At 40.5% G+C, this 21,488-nt stretch overlaps 1 protein-coding gene across 1 annotated transcript; it reads left to right on the top strand.

Moving 5' to 3' along the window:
- The first annotated feature begins 189 nt into the window (after positions 1 to 189).
- On the top strand, positions 190 to 6,359 carry LOC121635016 (zinc finger protein 583-like). Its single transcript, XM_041978026.1, has 2 exons — positions 190 to 445; positions 5,536 to 6,359. Exons 1-2 carry the CDS (start codon positions 259 to 261, stop codon positions 6,258 to 6,260), a joined length of 912 nt encoding a protein of 303 aa, XP_041833960.1. The 5' UTR covers positions 190 to 258; the 3' UTR covers positions 6,261 to 6,359.
- Positions 6,360 to 21,488: the final 15,129 nt, after the last annotated feature.

The raw sequence follows: 21,488 nt of genomic DNA, 5'->3' as shown, positions 1-21,488 counted from the left end.
GAATGAACAATACAAACAACAATACAAACAAATAAATTCCCATGATCATATTGAAAAACACAGAATTATAAAAACATGAATAAAAGTTTTTATTTCCTGTCCTGGTATGGTTCCTGGTCCGCCAGGTTAAGAGACAGCATGTGTAGAAGACCTCCTGACCATCAGGGGGCGCTACCACCATCACGATAAACCGGTCCGCTTCTACTTCCGGTGTGGTGGATGTAAACATCAGGACCTCTCAAGACAGCTGTGGACATCATGACCAAACTGGAGCTGCTCAACGTGTTTCTAAACGACAGGCTGACGGCGGCCGCGGAGGACATCTTCCGCGCCGTCAGGGAAACGGTGGCGGAGTACCAGAGCGAGATCCTCCGCTCCAAGGAGGAGAACGAGCGACTCAAGCGGCTCCTAAACGTCGCCGTCCAGCGGCTCCTGCTGCCGTCAGGTGACAATCACACGCGCCATCTTCACGTCTCAGTCTAAACATGACAGGTGTGACAAAAGGAGGTGAAGGTCTCCGTCCGTTCTGGTTCTGGGTCAGACTGCAGCTCTGATCCAGCTGTTTGAAACGGTCTGCGTTCATTTTTACCACGGATGGATGGATGGATGGATGGATGGATAGAGAGAGAGAGATCTTGCTGTGATGGTGAATGGAAGAAAACTCCAGGTTGTTGACGAATTAAATATCTATGTACAAAAACAAAACAGCAGCAACAAAAACCAAACTGTGATCAAATTAAGTTAATAAAAGTAGACATAATAGATCTGACTTCAATAATTAGTAATAATTAAGAGATATAAGATTTGGACAGACAACAATTAATTAATATATGTGTGTGTGTGTGTGTGTGTGTGTGTATATGTACACTGCAAAAAAAAAAATAAAGGGAACATTTAAACAACACAATGTAACTCCAAGTCAATCACACTTCTCAAATCAAACTGTCCACTCAGGGAGCAACACTGATTGAGAATTTCACATGCTGTTGTGTAAATGGAACAGACAACAGGTGGAAATTATAGGCAATTAGCAAGACACCCCCAATAAAGGAGGGTTCTGCAGATGGTGACCACTTCTCAGTTCCTGCTTTCTGGCTGTTGTTTTGGTCACTTTTGATGCTGGCGGTGCTTTCACTCTAGTGGTAGCATGAGACGGAGTCTACAACCCACACAAGTGGCTCAGGTAGTGCAGCTCATCCAGGACGGCACAACAATGCGAGCTGTGGCAAGAAGGTTTGCTGTGTCTGTCAGCATAGTGTCCAGAGCATGGAGGCGCTACCAGGAGACAGGCCAGTACGTCAGGAGACGTGGAGGAGGCTGTAGGAGGGCAACAACCCAGCAGCAGGACGCTACCTCCGCCTTTGTGCAAGGAGGAACAGGAGGAGCACTGCCAGCTCCCTGCAAAATTACCTCCAGTAGGCCACAAATGTGCATGTGTCTGCTCAAACGGTCAGAAACAGACTCCATGAGGGTGGTATGAGGGCCCGACGTCCACAGGTGGGGGTTGTGCTTACAGCCCAACACTGTGCAGGACGTTTGGCATTTGCCAGAGAACACCAAGATGCCACTGGTGCCTTGTGCTCTTCACAGATGAAAGCAGGTTCACACTGAGCACATGTGACAGATGTGACAGAGTCTGGAGACGCGGTGGAGAACCTTCTGCTGCCTGCAACATCCTCCAGCATGACCGGTTTGGCAGTGGGTCAGTAATGGTGTGGGGTGGCATTTCTTTGGGGGGCTGCACAGCCCTCCATGTGCTCGCCAGAGGTAGCCTGACTGCCATAAGGTACCAAGATGAGTTACTCAGACCCCTTGTAAGACCATATGCTGGTGCAGTTGGTCCTGGGATCCTAATGCAAGAAAATGCTAGACCTCATGTGGCCGGAGTGTGTCAGCAGTTCCTGCAAGACGAAGACATTGATGCTATGGACTGGCCCGCCCGTTCCCCAGACCTGAATCCAACTGAGCACATCTGGGACATCATGTCTCGCTCCATCCACCAACGCCACGTTGCACCACCGACTCCAGTAGTTGGCGGATGCTTTAGTCCAGGTCTGGGAGGAGATCCCTCAGGAGACCATTCGACACCTCATCAGGAGCATGTCCAGGCGTTGTAGGGAGGTCATACAGGCACGTTGAGGCCACACACACTACTGAGCCTCATTTTGACTTGTTTTAAAGACATTACATCAAAGCTGGATCAGCCTGTAGTGTGTTTCTACACTTTAATTTTGAGTGTGACTCCAAATGCAGACCTCCATGGGTTAATAAATTTGATTTCCACTGATAATTTTCACATGATTTTGTTGTAACTTATATTAATTGGTGTCTGTCCGAATCTCATCTCTTAATTGTTAAAAAACCACAGTCTCTGTGTAAATGTTGTGATTGGATCTGTTTGGTGTTTTTTCGTCTCCTATAATACTCCGTATCGGGTAATCTCCACGTTTTGTTTCCATTTCCTTCCATTTCGCGGTATAATCTGGTTTAGACGAGTCTATAATATAATTACGCTGCATAGAAGTAGTCTTTTAGTTATGGGAGTCCTATTCTGCTTTCATCTTTTGGCAGCTGGAGAGTTTCCATTTTTACTTTTGGTCTTTTGCCTCCCCAAACAAACCTTAATATCATTCTGGTCCAGCTCATAAACTGGAATTGGGGACCTCTACTGGTGTAAGGGTAAGGGACAACACATTCATCCTAAATATTTCAATTCTTGAACTAAAATCTAGCATTAGTATGGACCTTCAATGCCTTTCTGTATCGCTGGATTTATCTTGTTGTAGTTAACCTTATGTTTAGACAGTGTTTTGGTGATGGTGACCCCCAAATATTAAAATTTTCTAAGCTTTCAATCAAATTCCAATGTTTCCTTTGATGCACTATAATTGATAATATTTATGTCTTACTGATATTTACTTTATACATTGATAGCTGTCCTTATGATTGTAAAGTTTCATCAGTGCAGGCAGTGATTTATGTGGATGTCAGAGGCAGGCTATGACATCATCTGTCTGGCTTTCAGTGCGAGAGGCTCTATAAAGAGAGCAAATAGAGCAGGTGAAAGACGCCTTGTTCATCTTTGTAGTCTAATTTTGTCTGTCAAACCATTTATTTTTATTCTAGCAGTTGGCTCTTGATAGAGTGTCTTTATGCACTGGACTGATTTATTCTTAAAACTAAATCGCTCCAATACTTTGTATTAAAAATTCCCAACGGACATAACGGAAAGCTTTTTCAGCATCGGTTCTTTCGGGTTCTTACTGATGGCTCATTTTGTCTTTTGTTGCTTGAGCTATGACATAATGTCCTCATGTGTCTGACGTCCTCTGATAAATCCTGTTTGGTCTTCCTCTACTCTTTCTGATACAAGGGAGTTTAGTCTTTTATCAGTTATTTTGGATAAATTTTGTATTCCACATTTATTATAGAAATTGGTCTGTAGTTAACACAGTTATTTTTGTCTATGATTTATAAAATTTGATTTATAAAATTGATAAACTAGATTTTTTTTTAAAAAGATTTTTTTTTATCAACTTTATAGATAAAAAATATTTTAGATTTTGTAGTATACATTTTATTTATCTATTTAATTATCTTTTTATTTATTTATTTTTACATATTTACACATTGACTTGTGCATTACAACTTCCAGAGCACAATAGCACTGTTTTATAAAACTACCGAACATTTAATCCCAGGTAGGAACTGACAAATCCAGTAATTCACATTATGATCAGAGTAACATTTTTGGGCAAGTTGTTCAAAAAACTTAATCCGGATAAAAGCTATCCGGATTTGGGAATCCATTTTCTGGGACGGTGGCTCATGTAATCCAGCTTACTTTTATCCCACTTGATTTAAAAGCAAGTTAGGATTGGATCACCCTGATCCAGAATCCCATTTTTCAGGATCACCAAATCCGGATTTCCAGCATTTAAAACAATGTGGACTTCCGGCTTTGTGGAGAACAAACAGGTAGAAGAACCGGTATGGGGTTACTTTAAGTGTTTTCCATTTTGAGACAACACACAGAAACTATAAACATCCACTTCTATGTATAATTTTATGACTTCTCATTGGAGCCACAACAAATATAAAACTAATCCGTTAATAACTACATTGTGGATATTCTGGAAACATCTTAAAGAAGGTGCAATGCATCCCTCTCCATGACAATGTTAATGATGCACCGGAGCCCCATGGTGAGGAACCGGACCAACTTCTGGTTTTCTGTCAGAATGCGGGACTGACTGGGCGTGTAGCAAGGGATGCAATTGTTAGAAATTATTCATGACAGGTTCTTATGCAGCGATGAATGACAGGAACATGAATTATTATTTTTGTTTTTGTTGTTGACATTTGCTTTGGGGTTTATTTCGTGGGCATGAGTTAATGTTATGTTTTATTGTTGCTGTACTATGCTGAAAGGTTTTATAGGTAGCCTGTACCTACTTTATCTACTTTATCTACTTTATCCCTGTAACAGTTAAACAAGTCAGCTGCAACATAAAAATATTAGCATATGCACTGACTGAAAATATACTATTGTTCGATCAAATTTGAGGTTTTACCGAATTTTAATCCTGAAATCCGCCTTGTAATCCTTCCCTCTGATGGGATCAGGATAATCCTGTTTTTTTGGGATCAATCCGGATGCTTCTCAAAAGTCTGGATGCTTCTCAAAAGTTTTGAGCAACCCAAACTGAGGGTTTTATCCGGATAACAACCAGGATTGGATCACATGATCCAAGACAATTTCGGAATCCGGATTTCCCTTTTGAATAACCCATTTTCAAGATTTGATCCAATCTGATAACTGAAATCTGATCGGATTACATTTGAGCAACCGGCCCTTTATGATCAATAAGTTATTTTAAATGTACATACATGTACATATTCACGTGTGTGTGTGTGTGTGTGTGTGTGTGTGTGTGTGTGTGTGTGTGTGTGTGTGTGTGTGTGTGTGTGTGTGTGTGTGTGTAGTCATCCTGACCACCTGAACTGACTCACCTCATAATACAAACTGAAGTCAGATCTATTAAGTAAAAAAGATATGAAACAGAACGTTATCTTCCTTTCATGGAAATGTTTTACATTTAAACATAAAAATAAAACCTCATGTAGACAAACTAAGAAATACAGTTACTTTTATTAAAATATTACAGTTAATATCTTCTGTGTTATTTTCATATTTACCAAAATCATCAGACTGGACTCTGGTGGGCTGGATTTTGCAGAAAACAAAGCAGCACGAGCTGTAACACATGGATGTTACTTAACTTTTCCTTTTTGATCTGCTGATATGATTCCGACATATTCCTTAATGAAAAGTGACAATATTGAAGGATCTTTAAAATTAATTTAATACCATGATTAATTGTGAAATCAAGTAATGGTGACATCTTTAGACCTGAACAGACCTCACTGATCCCCACATAGTTGCAGAAGAATGAGCGTCAGTCTCAGGCATCCATAGAGAAAGACTTGCTGATATTTGGGTCCTAGGATGATGTGATGTGTTTGATCTTTCAGAACCTCCCTCTGTGCAGCCTCCAGAAGACGCTCAGCTCTGTGAATCTGAATGGAGAAGCAGACTGGAGCCGTCGCAAGTTAAAGAGGAGCCCGATCTGAGAACCGCTCAAACTAAAGGTTTACAGGAAGCCAGAGACTCTGAGGAGGGAAACTGCAGTCATGTTGACCAGCAGAGGCTACATCGCCACAGCGTGTCCTCACCAGCACCGACATCCACAGAGATAAAAACAGAGAATGAACAGCCAGCTCTCAGCTTACCGTCTCCTGTGGTAGTTCGTTCAGACTCCAGAGCTGTGCAGAGTGACTCCCGTGTCCCTGCAAAGAGTCACAGGCCTCAGAAAACGGATCTACTTCGCTCAAATGGAAAACAAAGCACACACATTCAGATGAAAAATATCAGATCCCAGAAACTATCTCTGTCTCGCTCCTCTCACCAACCCCAAAGCATCCAGAGGTGGCACAGCTGTAAAGAATGCGGCAAGGGCTTCAGCTTCGCCTGCCAGCTGGAGGTCCACATGCGCTGGCACACCAAAGAGAAACCGTACAGCTGCGCCGTGTGCAGGAAGAGCTTCACCACCGTCAGCATGCTGAAGCGGCACCACCGCATCCACACAGGAGAGAAACCCTTCCGCTGCCATGTCTGCGGGAAATGCTTCAACCAGTCGGCACACCTCAACACCCACTTCAGACTCCACACCAGAGTCCGAACGTCCCAGTGCAAGTGAACGCCTCACAGCATCATCTGTACCCAGGAGTCCAAGCTCCAACAGTGGTGGAGGTGGACGGTGTGTTGTTGTTGTGAAATAAATGGTGGAATATGCTGATCTCTGGGTGTGATTTTTAACAAAAATCCACGTTAAACTCTTCATTACAGAGCCCCGAAAAACAGCCCAAGTTCACTTTGTTTGCTTCTACTTTTTCACTGACTCACCAGACATTACTTTACTGATTCCTAGGACTGCTTCACTCATTCCTAGGACTATTTTACTGATTCTTAGGACCACTTTATGAGTTCCTAGGGCTACTGTACTCATTCCTAAGACTACTTTACAAATTTATAGGACTGATTCCCAGGACTACTTTAGTAATACTAGGCTTGATTTACTCACTCCTAGGACCACTTTCATCATCCCTAGGACTAGGTTACTCATTCCTAGTGCTGCTTTAATCATTCCTAGGACTACCTTAATAATTCATAGGTCGACTTCATTAATTCCTAAGACTACTTTGCTAATTCCTAATTCAAGGAGAGATTAAATAAAATCCATAAGATGTTAATCTCTATTTTTATATCTGCATTTTTCCTCTGTAAAACACTCCCAGTGGTCCCAGTGACATTTCTGGCTTTTCTGTTCAGTGTCTGATGTGAAGGTTCTTACCTGGATTTATCCCTCCACTCAGTTTTCCGCTTCAGGAGTGTGACGGTCATAGATGGTGGCTAAAATATGTTGGGATGGGGAGTTTAACATTAAATAACGTGAGGGATGTTTTTTTTTTTTGTTTCTGCAGTAAACAAACCAGTTATTTGTCAGAATCAGGTTAAACTAAATTCTGCATTCAGATCAGCCATTAAATATCAACATTCATCTATGAAATAAAAACCAGACACCTCCTCACACACAGTCAGACTCCTCAGCTTCCTCTCAAACTGAACATTTCTTTTAATGGCATTGTGTCACTGATAATGAAGGAAAAAAAAAATTAAATCAAATCTACGGGATCTACAATGAGCTCCCTGTTCATTGTTCATGCTCTCTTGTTTCTGCTTCCTCTTGAACAACCTGCTCATCCCATCATGAAATCTCCTGCATCAGGGGTGGAGCTAGACGCGCGTCCAGCGTTGCAGGGCCGCTCGAAGGTAATGTGGAAGCCTCTGCGAACCTCAGCTTGGGAAGACAATATGTTTTGTGTGCAAATTTTAAAATATAGTATAAAGTATGTTATAAGTGCACATATTGTTTTACACCTGAAATTCCAGCAGCAACACGGAGGAGCCCATGTTTGGCCCTTCATCATGTTTTTGCACTGAAATGACATATTTTAAAAGTGCATTTAAAATGTTAAACAAATGATCTCTAAATGCCCTCACAGTTCAGTTCATATGAACTACTAATTATTTAAAGCACAATGGTATTTTACTAGATTATAATGCCACTGACATCAACACACACAACAAAGTATTTAAACATTTTTAGTTTGCTAATTAATTTAAATCTTCATAAAGAAAAATACTGCATTATTATTTATTTAATAGTGTCTACATTCAATTCCTCTGTAGGACTAATCACCTTGTCTAAACCAGGGGTTCTTAACCTTTTCAATGCTCGGGCCCAACTTTCCCAGTACAAAATGAACTGGGTCCATTTAAATCTTAACGCTGTTTTAGTATAGTTGCTCTCACTTGTGGTTTAATTTGTATTCAGCAAATAAACCAAATTCACTTGTTGTTTAACAGCTAGAACCTTGTAAGAAATGACATGAGGAAAAAAAAATATGACATGATACAATGAGATCATCACATATCACATATATGTGAAAATACACATACAGCAAGATACCCAACAGGATGATCATCCTACAAAAACAAATTTAAAAGCTCAAGTCAGACTTATAAACACAGAATCGATCTTAAAACCAAATAGACAAAAAATAAATGTAATAAATACAGGGCCTTGAAAAGGATGGAAAGCTGATCAATAAAATGATGCAGTGATAAAAATTAATTAAAGGTTCAAATTAAATAAACTGTATAGACACACACACACACCTATACATACACACACACACACACACACACACACACATATATATATATATATATATACACAACAAACTGAGACATTATTGCCACCAAGTGGTGGGAAGCTGCGTTGCAAATGAGCTTCTCATGATAACGGTAAAATATATCTGTGTTGATAAGACGATTTCTACATATAGTTACCGATGGTGTATGCCTCCTCATTTTGAAACCTATTAACTACATCAGTTGGTGGAAGCATGAACGTAACCTACAGTGTGAATGTAGCCTTGTGTTAACGCCTGCCAGTAACCCCCAGCTGCAGATTGCAGAACGGGGCGGGGCTGGATATGGGCGGAGCTGGGCGTCCAATGGGCGTGGTCAGATGAACTAGCTAAAAAATAGCTTCATCTTCTGCACAAATGCAAGAACCACATAGAATCTTTCATTTGAGACTACTCACAATGAAAAAATAATCCTTTAAACTGTCATGTTATAAATGTCTAAAATTGTAGAAAAAATAATAAAAATAAAAAATATATATTTCCTATATGTTACTTTATATACACTACTCACTAAAAGTTAGGAATACTCAGCTTTTTGTATGTCAGAATGAAACTAAAATCCACCAAAACCTTCACATGTGAACTTCTTCTGGATGCACATGTACAGCTGTTAAATGTTTCAGTATTTATTCTGCAACATGAAGTTCTCTTAACAAGATGAATTACCACAAAAACCAAAAGATGTGTCTGAACTGTGAATGGAGCTCTAAATGTTCTGGGCCAAGTGACAGCTTGTAAACAGTCCTCTTCATCATCCTGTTTCCAGTTAGACATCATCAGACCAAGATCACGCCTTACAAATGACTAGTTTTTTATGTTGTGGTTTACCCACCTCCACTTATGTTTATATAAATTGTTTAAGATAAAGGAGTTACCATCACATGATTCTACTTCAGTGCCACACATTTATTAAATTATATCAATGTTGCATCAACTTTTTACATTTCCTGTAAATTTTAACTGAAGGTTGACTATTCCTAACTTTGTGTCAGTATATATCATTAGAAAATAGCAATACAACGCTGCTGTCGGGCACAAACCTCCTCTCTCCAAATCTGTCATTTTTCAAAAAATGAAAAAAACTGTATGGTTATGTAATAACTGGACATAATGTCATCAAACTTTGTATTGTGTTTTAATCATATATCTTTGGTTAAATATTTGTAAAACAACAGACAGACAAAAAGGGTGACCAGTAGTACTGATTTATGAAGGAAAACAAAAACCACTAAATTTGGACATAAGAGGTTTTTGCCCGACAACAGCGACAACCTTCTTTGTAAACATTTTATTTTTCTTAAAACACAGCTTGTTCATCATAGATGGCTCAAAAACATCCTCTCAGCTGTCATCTTGTTCCTGGCAAGCCTTTCTTGTACGATGTACAGCCTCTGCTCTTGTTTCCATGGCCATCTTTCTGTCAGTTGGTGGATCTTTGTTCTATATAAAACACGAAAGAGAGAGAACTGCAATAGAAGAGGCCACAAAGCAAACTGGCATGATGTAAAGCAGTCGTCTGATTGGCTTTTTACAATTTCATCATAGTCAGTGGATTTTAGAAGTGTACTTAACAAGTTTTTATGTTCAATTGTTTAAATTCAGACATGTTAGTCAGACAAATGTTCTACACTTTGATTCATCAAAGAATTCATTAGTTACCATCCATTCAGCATCCTCCTGATGTCCCAAATCCCAAAGTCAGCACAGGTAAGATCTGATTGTTTACACAGGTAAAGTGTTTGTTTGGTTGACTCTCGCTGTCAAGTATCTGTGAAAGAAAACATATCTCTGTTTAGTTTTCTGCACACTAATTATAAATAAATGTACAAGTTTGGGAACAACTAACCCTGATAAATTAATCTTTTTAACTGTTAATAAAGTCAGCAGCTTACAATTTAAATCCTAAGTGTACTTTAATAGAGAAAGAAAGTTTTAACAGAACAGTTGAGCCATGTTCATTAAATATAAATACTCACTATGAACATGTATGAAAGCAGAACTTCACTAAGTGGAAAACAGTCAGTACTTTTACTATGATAATACAAACACCCTTCAAACTAGACTTTTACATTTCTTTTGTTAACAGTCAAAAAGAAAAAGTGAAACATACTTATTTCCACCACTTTGGTGCATACTGCATTGATTGGTAGCTATAAATAATAGTTATAGACACGGCATGGTGTCTACAGAGAAACATAGAACTGGACAGGAAAGCAGTGTTTATAAGGACTAGAGAGAGATTTGTGAGTATACGTCAAGCTTATGTGGGTGAGACTGATAACATGAAGCCAGCAAGCAGCACAACTTAGCTGGAAATTATTGCTGTCATGGATATAAAACCTGTTGGGAGCACGACATCATTTTAATACTGAAAACTTGTGAAGTCAGGCTCTGTGCAGAACCCCCACCTAATATCAGCCACCACCCTGGTCCATGTTCCACAGCCAGGACCCTCACACATACTGGTATATTTGGCTTGCAAGTACAGCGTTCCCCTAGTAGATGGTGCCCTAAGCGACCACCTATGACCGAAACGTTCTACCTGAGGCTGAAAATTATATGGCAAGCCAAAAGTGCCAAAATTCACCATCCTACTGGATTTTTTTGTAATTAAATGGTGGAAATTAAGCTGTTTTGTGGTGAAAAATGGTGTTTAAAATGCCAGTTTTTAAAAAGCTTTGGTAAACGCCCAAAACAAACAAACAAACAATAAACAGACTTCTTGGTGGTCTGCTCCTATTCTTCACTGATTGGATGATCATGGTTCAATTTTAGTGGCTGTACAAAAATAAAGGGGCTTGGATAATTATATTACACCAAGACAGCGCTTTTTACGTGCATTTTTATTACAAACGTGCAGAGTGGCAAATTTTGGCCCTTTTGGCTTGCCATAAATTTATCTGTGTTACCATGTCAAAACAGAATACGTGCAGTATTTTTCATAAAGTTCAGTTTTGTGCATTCAAAAATAACTTGTTAGTTAGTTTAAAGATAATTAATCCACATTTTTGTAACTGAAGTACCCTTTATATGATCTTAACATTGTGGTTGTTCAAAAATAAAACTTCAAATAAATGAAGGTAGCATGTCTTGACAGCATAAATGATCCTATAAAAGTATGCTACAATTTTTAATGCAGTTAGGACAATTCTACAGTGTATAGTGAATGTAGATATTCACATATTATATAATAATTAAACACTCAAAATAGTTTAAAGAATCCATAAAATATAATTTCTATGAACATGCATATAAATGATAAAAAAAAACTAAGTTTATTTACAACCCGAAAAGGCACAGACTTGACGTATCGATTGACAGTATTAACTGCTAATTATTTATGAAGGGATGATCTGTGTAAATTACCTCATAAAATGCTACCATAGCCTATATATGTGCAGGTAGGATGCCTCAACAGTGAATTATCCCATCCAAGTATTAAGATCGGATGTCTGTACAGTATAAATGAATGAAAGTTTATAATATGCGTGTGTGTGCGCGCGCGCGCGCGTATAAACCCAGACGCTGTATTAATGGTTATGCTGTATTAATGGTTATGTTATGTAAGAAGTGGTTTTGTTTTAAATCATGTTCTTACTCAACATTTCTCCTTTGGGAGCTCAGAACAGGCCTGTTCACGCTTTGGGGGTTTGCTTCGTAGACAGTTTAGTTTTGTCGCCATGTTTGGTCCAGAGAAAGTCTCTTCCTGCCGGAGGTGGCTTCCAGCACCTGCCCGACACTTCTAGCGTGTGCGCGCGGCGCCAGTCTAGGGATGCGCGCGGCGCGGTCCAGCTGAGTAGGGAGGAGTAGAGAGAAAGCTGCAGTCGGAGCTCAGAGGAGGAGCAGGTAGTTTCAGATGCCGCTGCGGAGCTGACGGCGCCGGCAGGAGCGGCAGGAGAAGCGGCGGAGCGGCGCAGGTAAGAGCGCACTTTCTGCTCCATGTCACGCTCTTTAGCGGTCGCTGCTGACGGGCGCTGTTCGGATTCTGGTAGAAGCGGACTGGGCGGAACTGATGCGGTTCCGTCCCAGAGGCTCAGAGCGATGTTTCCACGTCTGTCCGCAGTGTACACAGGCCCCCGCCTCTCTCTGCGCACCTTCTGAATGATGCTGCGGTTTTCTGAGATTTTTGCTGCTCTGCGCAAATCACAAACACAGGAACCGGAGTACTGGGGACTGAGCGGGTCTTGCGTCTCCGTCTGTATCTGCAGAGGCCACGGGGTGAGCGGAGGAACCACTGCAGAGGACATTTAAAGGGCTGCTGGGCTGTTAGGTTAGGCCTCGGGCTGCAGACCGGTCTTTGCCTGAACTCTGGAAGTGGATCAGAGAGGATTTGAAGGTGGGGAGACATCTTCAGTCATGGAGGATGATATCATTTTGAAGAATGGGGACATGTCATGTGTCCCTGCAGAGGTGTGATCCACACTGACCTTGTGTTTGCTGTGTTGAGTGTTTTCTGGTGGTGTGAAGCTGCTCTGATGCGGGGATGCTGGTGCTGGCCCTCTCTGTGTTGGATGTTAGTGAAGGACTGTGTGGAGGCAGGATTCAGGTGGACTGGATGTGTGTCTGACCTTTGGAGACGTATGAGAGTCAGTCGAGATATCAGTTTGTTTAACTGCTGCTTGAAAACTTTAACTTTTGTTAAACAAGGAATAAGCGGGTACACAGTTCAAAGTAACCCCCCCCCCCCCAACAAACAAACAAAAAAACAAAAAAATCAACTTGGCGCATTTATAGATTTCCTTGGTATGAAATAATACTGATTGTTCTGCATTAATTAAATTCCCAACACTATGAATTTGTAAAATCACATGAAGACTGCTTACAGGTCTTGAAGTTTTATACAATTCTATCTTTTGGTGCCAACATAACAAAAGTACCTAAAAAGTCTCATTCCAACTGAAATCCTCTCTGCTCTGCAAAAATAAATAAATCCTTCATATTAACTCAGGAGACCTACCTGGATACAAGAGGCTTTTTCTTTAAATTATACAGATGTGTTAGAGCAGTTGTACCCAAATAAGATTACTGTACTTTACAATAATATTACTCAAGAAGAAGTAAAAAGAAGTCATCCAAAAAAATTTGTCAAGTAACAGTAAAAAAAAGTAACTAATGAAAAGACTACTCAAGCACTGTTTGATTGTCTGATTTGTGTTTTAGAAAGTTACCAGAACCATCTTGATCATGTGTGATAGCTGGTAGCTAACGCTAATTCATTCCTCCTTACAAAATCTATGGTGGTCTGATTAGCTCATGTAGCATTTAACTAAATGTTGGGTCCTCTGAAATCCATCTTATTTTTATCCTGATTATGTGCTTTCTGTCTGATTTCTGTGTTTTACTCTGTAACCTGATGTTTTACGGCGGGGGTGGGGGGGCTAATTATGTGGTGGATGTAGATAAATTCAACAATTCAGTGGGAGAAATCATTTTAAAGAGGTTTATAATGACACAATAACTGGACAGGAAAGGGGGTCAGAGACAGAAGCCAGGCATCGAGGCTTTAGTCTCCGTATTTGATCCAGCTGCTCAACCAGTTCAGTTTAGATCCATGAACATCCTTTTCTTTCTTGTTTTAATGGTCATTTTTAAGTTTAATATGCGTCAGTTTGTCCTAAAGTAGCTGTGGATGTGTACTGATATTTTTCCACGGATCTTCTTCAGGACATCCTCCAGCTGCAGCTCAAACACTCGGGGTAAGTCAGTCTGATAGAAGCTGCTCTGGTTGTCTGACATCGTACCTCAGTTTTTCATTTTTCTAGAAGCACTTATGGCAGCATTTCTTCATTTTCTTGCCAACTTTGGTGTTTCTTTTGGTGACTTCCTGCCAATTCAGGTGACATCACACAGACAGGAAGCTGCAGCAGTTAGTGTGTGGTCATGTGACTTCATGGTTACATCTGACTGGGGAAATTAGAGGCAAAGTACGGTTCAGTAGAACTACTCTTACAGTACTTTCTTTCAATAAGGTAACTTATAGGTACATTCTAAAAATGGTTTTGAACATTTCTTTTCCAAGTGACCACACTGAGGCATTTTTAGGATAATTGAATTGTTGTTTGATACTGTCTTTAACTGTGAATTATGTGTAATTGTGGCACAACGTCGTCCCAAGCTGAATGAAACTGTTAGAAGAGATGATGTGTGTGTGAGTCTATCTGGAAAACCAAAACGGACACTGACTAAATCTTCTGATGAGGATGCAGATGTGTCATCCACGCTGAGTGACAATGATGTGTGTCAGCAAAGGATGGACTTCAGCTCAGTTTCAGCTCAGGAAACATCAGTTGCAACCATGAAACCAGAGAAAAACGAGAGAAAAACGAGTCATTTGTGACTGACTGGAGCATGTCAGGACTACGATCTTCTGGACAGAGATCTCTGATGGTGTTCCTGGGATCTGTGGGAACTATTCCCACTTTGGAGGTCACGGCCCTCAGTACTCCGATTACTCGATCACATCGTTTCAGCTTCCTCTCGGTATTTTTAAAGTTACTCATGTTCCCTCTTGTTGAAGTGTAAAAAGATCAGATATGGACTTTTCATTCCTCTGATTTCACTGCTCTGTCCCCTCAGCTGTCTCTTCAGCTCCATATACCTTAAATCTGTTAATACGGCACATTTCTCCAGGGTTTTAGGTATTGGTATTAAAACTTGTTTAATGCTACATACTTAATTAATCTGGAAGCCCAGAATAAACGTCTCAGATGGAGTTTTGTGTTCACGAGCAGGAACAACTTGAAGTTATCAGATTTCATGAAGTGTTGTGGATATTAAACCTGAAGCAGCTGAGACAAAAGTAAATAAATATCTGTAAAAACTCAACCAAGCCCACCCCAAAGGTTCAGGATACCCTGGTTCCTGGAAAAGCAGTGTTTCACTGCTTCCAGTTGGTTATCCATCACCGGTTTATCAGTCTGGATCTGGAAGTCCCACAGAATCTCCACCACCTCTGGAGGTTTCTCCCATTCACCCCGAGACCTCGAGCCTGAACTCGGTGCAGATGTTCCTGCATACTATAGTCTCAGTGACCTCTGTCTGGTGGTACGTACCACACAGAAGTTTTTCCTATCATGATAGTTTCTCTACTTCCTCCTCTTTCTCAGTGGGTCTCGGCTCCCGTGGACACTCGTCTCTATACTGTGGGGTTTTGCTGCCATTTGGGATAGTATGACAACCACATACCACAGCCCTTTTCGTTGGCTGCTTCGTTAGCTTTGCTCTGCCATTGAAAACACAGAACTAAAAGATCTCCTTTGTGAAGCAGAAAGCAGCATACAGGTCAACAGAAATGAAAAATTCTTCCCAGAACACACACTCATGTCCAGAACAGCTGTAAATACTCCACAGAATATTTAGATACTCCACATTTTCTGACACGTTTCCCCATCGTCTCTGATGATCCGGAGACTTGCTGAGTGGGAAATCTCTGCAGAAAGTCCAGAGCCAATGCTGTGGACATTTGGGTTCTCACATGTCACTGCTCGGAGAGATCTGTAGAACATTCCAGCCTCTGTCTGAAGGCAGCTGAAGACTTTCCAGTCCAGCTGTTGTTATGAAACTGATGGTGAGATTCTCCTCCAGTGTAAACTGAGAGAGACTGATGTCCACCCATCTATGCTGAAGAAATGTCTCTCTGCCTGAGCTGAGGGTGTTTTCATGGATCTGTGTGTGTGTGTGTGTAAAGGAGCTTTTAATGGGCAGTTACATTATAGTGGAGTTACTGAAGTAAACGTGGAAGACGTAGAATTACTAGTAATTGTACACATATCTGCAGGATATTCACTTTTTATGATTTAACTGAAGTATATGTAGAAAATATTAGATTATTTTTCTTTCAAACAGTTTTCATTGGGATGTAAACAGATAACTAAAAGTGATTTTTCCTGTTTTGGTTGAATTGAGTTTTATTTGAACATATTTTCTTGCGTCATGTTTAGGAACTTCTCTGTAAAAGTTGAATATACTTTGGGTGTTGTAAATATTCCTGCGGTGTTCTCTGCAAGAGGCTGTGGTGTGAGGTGTGGTTAGCAGAGAATCTGTAATTGTAGAGACAGTTTTTTTTATTGGATGTCTGTAACAAGAGCCTAATGCATGTACTCAGCCATGGAGAGAGGTATGTAGAGCGTGTTTGTGTGTGTGTGTGTGTGTTCCTGCTCAATGATAAATGCTGCATGATCCTGTCCGAATGCTGTAATTGAAAAAAAGCTGGGAATGCTGACCAGGAAGTTAAATTCTGCAGGGGAGCTGATAAATCACAGGCCATGTATAATGTAAGGCAACATTAATATCAGACGTGGGAGCTGAAAATGAAGCTGTAGGTTGACCTTGTCCCATCAGCAGTGTTTGGATCATTGGTTCCGATCACATGACAGACCATATCATTTTATTTTATTCCTATAATTAATATTAGACAGTGTACAAGTATACAGGACAATCACTTTACTGCAGTGGTCACAGTGGACATAAGAACACAGAAAAATACCCATAGAGGACAATAATAAAAACACCATGAGCTGATAAAAGTGATGAACCCATCACAGTAACAGTAAATAGATAAAATGCACCGTGTTGCAGATTAAACGTACAGGAGTTCATCTCTCTGCTGGCACGTCGGTTAAAACTGTTTTTAGGTCTGTAAGCTTCTCCCAGAGGGCGACACACTAAAGAGATGGTGTTGTGAGCTTTCTGTGCTGTTGTGATAACTCTCTGCAGGACTTTCTTCACAAACCAAACACGTGAGAATAAAAAAGATAAGCTGGAAATCCAGGCACTGCTGAGCTTTCTGAACCAGAGGACTGATGTTTGTGGTGGATGTGATGTGTGACCAGGGATTTAAAGAAGGACATTTTCCTTAATGTGTAGAGAGGGCAGAGTTCTCTTTCCACCTCCTGAAATCAATAATCATCTCTAGGTTGGTTCTAGGTTGGTCATGTGTGTACAGAGAAAACAGGAGAGGACTCAGCATGCAGGCCTGTGATTATCAGGGAGGACTGATGAGTCTCCATCCTGCCTGCTGTGGCTGGTTGGTGATGAAGTCTATGATCCAGCTGCTGAATCACATCTGGGTCCAAGAGTTTGTCTCCAGTCTGTTGCTGATGATCGTGTTAAACACTGGACTGAAGTCCAGGAACTGGTGGCATCGTCTGTGGACCTGTCTGCTCTGTATGAGGACTGGTTTTTGTCCAGTTTGACTGTTTAATGTGCATCAAAACCAGTTTCTGTCTACCAGTTCTTCACAGTATCTGCAGATGTATGTTTATATGTGTAACCGAGGCAACAGAGGTGTCTGTATAACCTGGAAGGTTTCTGAGTGGACTCACACACAAGCCGGGTCAGCAATGATCCAGTCTCAGTGAAAAGCAGTAATATAGCCCATCTGTGCATTGTGTGTTCAGAGATGCTATTCTGCAGACCTTGGTTGGAACCAGTGCTTATTTGACTTCCTGTAGCCTTTCTGTCATCTCCAACCAGTCTGCCCATTCTCCTCTGACCTCTGACATCAACATTCTGGTCCACACACCTGCTTCTTGCTGGATATTTCCTCTTTTTCAGACCATTCTCTGTAAACCTTGGTTGTGTGTGAAAATCCCAGTAGATCAGCAGTTTCTGAAACACTCAGACCAACAACCATGCCACGTTTAAAGTCACTTAAATCCCTCATTCCTCATTCTGATGCTCAGTTTGAACTTCAGCAAGTCTCTTCACCGTGTGATCTCTGGATCCCGAATCTGATCTGGTCCAAACTGCATTATGACAGAATTTTGTGATATAAGCAGACATTGAATCGATATGATATCGTATTGTGATCTAAACCTCGAGTCTTTACCGCGTCATGTTTTTGCTACTTACATTTAAAATGGTCTTTCCTCAGTGATGGTTGGTGCTGTGGGAAGTGTGGGTAACATTTGGAGCTAGAAAGTGTGGGTGTTACCCAATTCGCGCACTTCTATACTTCGAACACTACATTTAAGTGCTTAGTGCGCTGACACAGAAATTTCAGTAAAAACTCAGTGCACTGAAAGTACCTGGATGCTGCCCTAAACTCGGCCAAAAATCTAGTGCGAAACGATGGACACTACAAGCACTAAACGGACGCCATCTTGCTGACGTAGCGGAAGGGGAGGGACTTTCAGCCAGTTTTTCAGAGCTGAATAATGGCCATGCAGGCGGAGGGTATTTTCTACTGTTGTAAGTATGAAGTTATTTGATCATAATTCTAATATAAACTGCAGCATGCTTCTTATCTCTTCTATCCCTGGTGACAGTTATGGATCTGATCATTTGTTGGAGGCTGCAGTAGAGTTAGCAACGTAAATATTAGCAGTTTTATAGCAGATTTCGTGGATTTAGATGGGCTATAAGTGTTAAAAATGATTAATACTATAGGTTCCCTATGTTTATTCATGATGGTTGAACCTCCAGATTAAGCACTGCGGGGTCTCTGGCGTAAACGAAATGGTCCTTGATCTGAAAACTGATCAGGAAACACTGCTGGTTTAGAGAACCGGCCCATTTCCATGGTACCACTGACTAAGCCGTAGCTGATTGTACATCACTTTAGATAAGCGTCTGCAAAGTACCCATAAAGTACATATATATATATTAATGTTTGCTTTTATATAAACTGCCACTGTGTGTTCACCGTAGGTCACTGTGGCATCAAACTACCCAACGTTAGAGCTCAATTTGGATCAGCACTTACCCACGATAGTGTCACTACAGAAGGTAGAGCTTAGTGCGCACTACACACTACCTTCCAGTGAACTCATGTTAGTGCGCGGTTTGAGACACACTCTTTGTTTATCTGCTCTACAGCCACCATTTCCCTTTCTAACACCACCGTAAGTTTTCTACATCTCTCTGGCTCCCCTGCAGGGGTTGTAACTATTCATTCTTTTAACGTTGCGTCCAACTTGATTTTGAGTTTCTCTGATGGAGCCCAGGAAAGTGGTCCTGAGGCTTACATCTGCTCATTAACCCACTGACTGCCTGCTGAATATGGGCCACTGCACCTTAGCAGCCACAAATCCAGACCAACCACATAATGCCCTGCTTAAATGAGCAATATGTTGAGTTTCCACCATGAATTAAAGATTTTTTAGCAGTCTGAAAAGCTTCCAGGCTGAGACAACCTGGAGCCGAGACACCGTTAGAAGTGCAGCAAACCAATATCCAGAGGTGGGCTGAAATGTGGATGTAATCTGACCGTATGGTGTTCGGTTTTAGCTGTTTGAGGAAGGACGACCGAGGAAACAGGGAGGGACGGGAACACTGTGGCACTCCAGCCACAAATATGTGGGTATTTAATATCAGATCTCCTCCAACCCAGCTGGTTGGTGTAAGGTGGAGGTGATTGAAGATGGTTGGCCAGTCCTGCTGCTGCAAAGCTCACCTACCCAGCACATCTTCACATCAGCTCTAAACTAACGTGAATTTGTGCTTCTGAGGCCTTGCCATCACGTTTTGTGTTAAAACTTCCTGATGCTTTCTGGTTTTTCTGCCATGTGGGATATTTCCCTGATCAATGAGCTCTACTGAAGAATTCAGGGTTCTCTTGGTGCTGGGAATGATCTTTCTGAGGCATATCTGATATTAATTTACATGAAAAAAGATAGATGAAAAGAGGGCTTGGAAACAGTGTGTAAGCAGCTTTAATCTGGTAGTAATTTCCTTTAAGCCCCTGTGACGGCCGCTGTGATCACACCGAGCTGTAGTTCTGCTGTTTGCTCAGTGGGTGTCAGTGTTGGAAAACAAACACCAGAGAGGATGCTCAACCTCTCTGGTCAGCTTTTACCTGATCTAGGGTCGAGCTGGGCAGCATTTCTTCAAACACAGACACATTTATCCTGCATCTTCCATACTCTTTCTCTCATAAAAAACAAAGTCAAAGAAAATATTGACAGAAGCAGCAGATTGCTTCCTGCCAGGGCAGACGTGTCACAGTAGATAAACCGGGACAGTGTCCAGCAAAAGATAAATTAATTCAGCATTAGAGGAGCCTGCTGCTTTAGTCCCCTGCCATGTTGTTTATGAAAGAGGAAACTTCAGGGTTTCTTCGGTTTGTTTGCTGTTTTATTAACAGCTGCTGGATGATTTTATTATTTTATTGCGGTGCAGTTATCTTCACTTGTAACAGTAAAGTTAAACAGACCATTACAAATCGTGATGTAAAATAAATAAATTTGCAGGTTGCAGTTGTGTTTGTTTAATAAATAAATAAATTAACTAAAATAATAATACTATTAATACTACTTGTAAGATAATACTAAATTAATAAATAGTTGTGTTATTACATCCCTGCCTCGACAATGAACGACTTTCTGTTTGACGCCCACCAGTCTGGTGATCATTAGTACATATAGATGTTGTAATTATAAACACATCGGTAGATAAATCCACAGATTAAATGAATAAATATGAAAAGAATCCTTAGAAAAAAACAGATTCTATAAAAATAATGACACTATCCTCATTTCAGATGTGACATTTCTGTCCATTCAACTCCCTAAATATAAGATCAGAAAATAATCTGGAAAATAAATATGTGTGTCATTCTTAATAAACCTCTGGAATAAAAAAAAAATGTCATTAGATTATTTTAAGTAAAATCCACAAGAAGCTTCATAGAATTTAAATTTAAAATGTATATAGTTATTTTTTCTTTCTCATTCAGGAGAAATAATCTTGGAAACTTTTTAATATTTCTTTTTAAGATTTTTTTCCCCATTAACTGCTGCCTGCGTTATTGCTAAAAAGTAAACTAAACTAAAAGCCAGTGAAAAATAGAAAAACTAACAAATAAAATAAATTCTCGTTTGGCTCATCCAGCTCATTTCTTCAGACTGGCCTGCTGTGAGGTTTTAAAACCTAATTTTACATTTTTCCATCCGAGTTCAACCCCACATCCGTCCATCATCTGTCCACATCTCTTCTCAGGTTACTTCTTCCTTCAAATTTAGCTTTTCAGCAACTTTCTGTTTTTAAACAGACAAAGTTTTCCTCAGGCTGCTGGGAGGGATGAGAGGCTTAGAAACTTATTCAGAAATCTTGTGCACATCAAGTGTTTAATTATTTTTCCCTCTTTATTAAATATTAGAACGAACTCTTCACTTTTCTCCCCTTTACTGAACTGAAGTCACCTTCCCTTG

Source organism: Melanotaenia boesemani, chromosome 3, assembly GCF_017639745.1.
Source record: "Melanotaenia boesemani isolate fMelBoe1 chromosome 3, fMelBoe1.pri, whole genome shotgun sequence".
Taxonomy (NCBI): Eukaryota; Metazoa; Chordata; class Actinopteri; order Atheriniformes; family Melanotaeniidae; genus Melanotaenia; species Melanotaenia boesemani.
This window is presented reverse-complemented; position numbering and strand designations above follow the sequence as displayed.

What these genes read in the sequence shown, in the direction of transcription:
- LOC121635016 (XM_041978026.1), top strand. Translation starts at nt 259, where the DNA reads ATGACCAAACTGGAGCTGCTCAACGTGTTTCTAAACGACAGGCTGACG. An exon ending in GCGGCTCCTGCTGCCGTCAG is followed by an intron (nt 446 to 5,535) that starts GTGACAATCACA and finishes TTGATCTTTCAG; the next exon opens with AACCTCCCTCTGTGCAGCCT.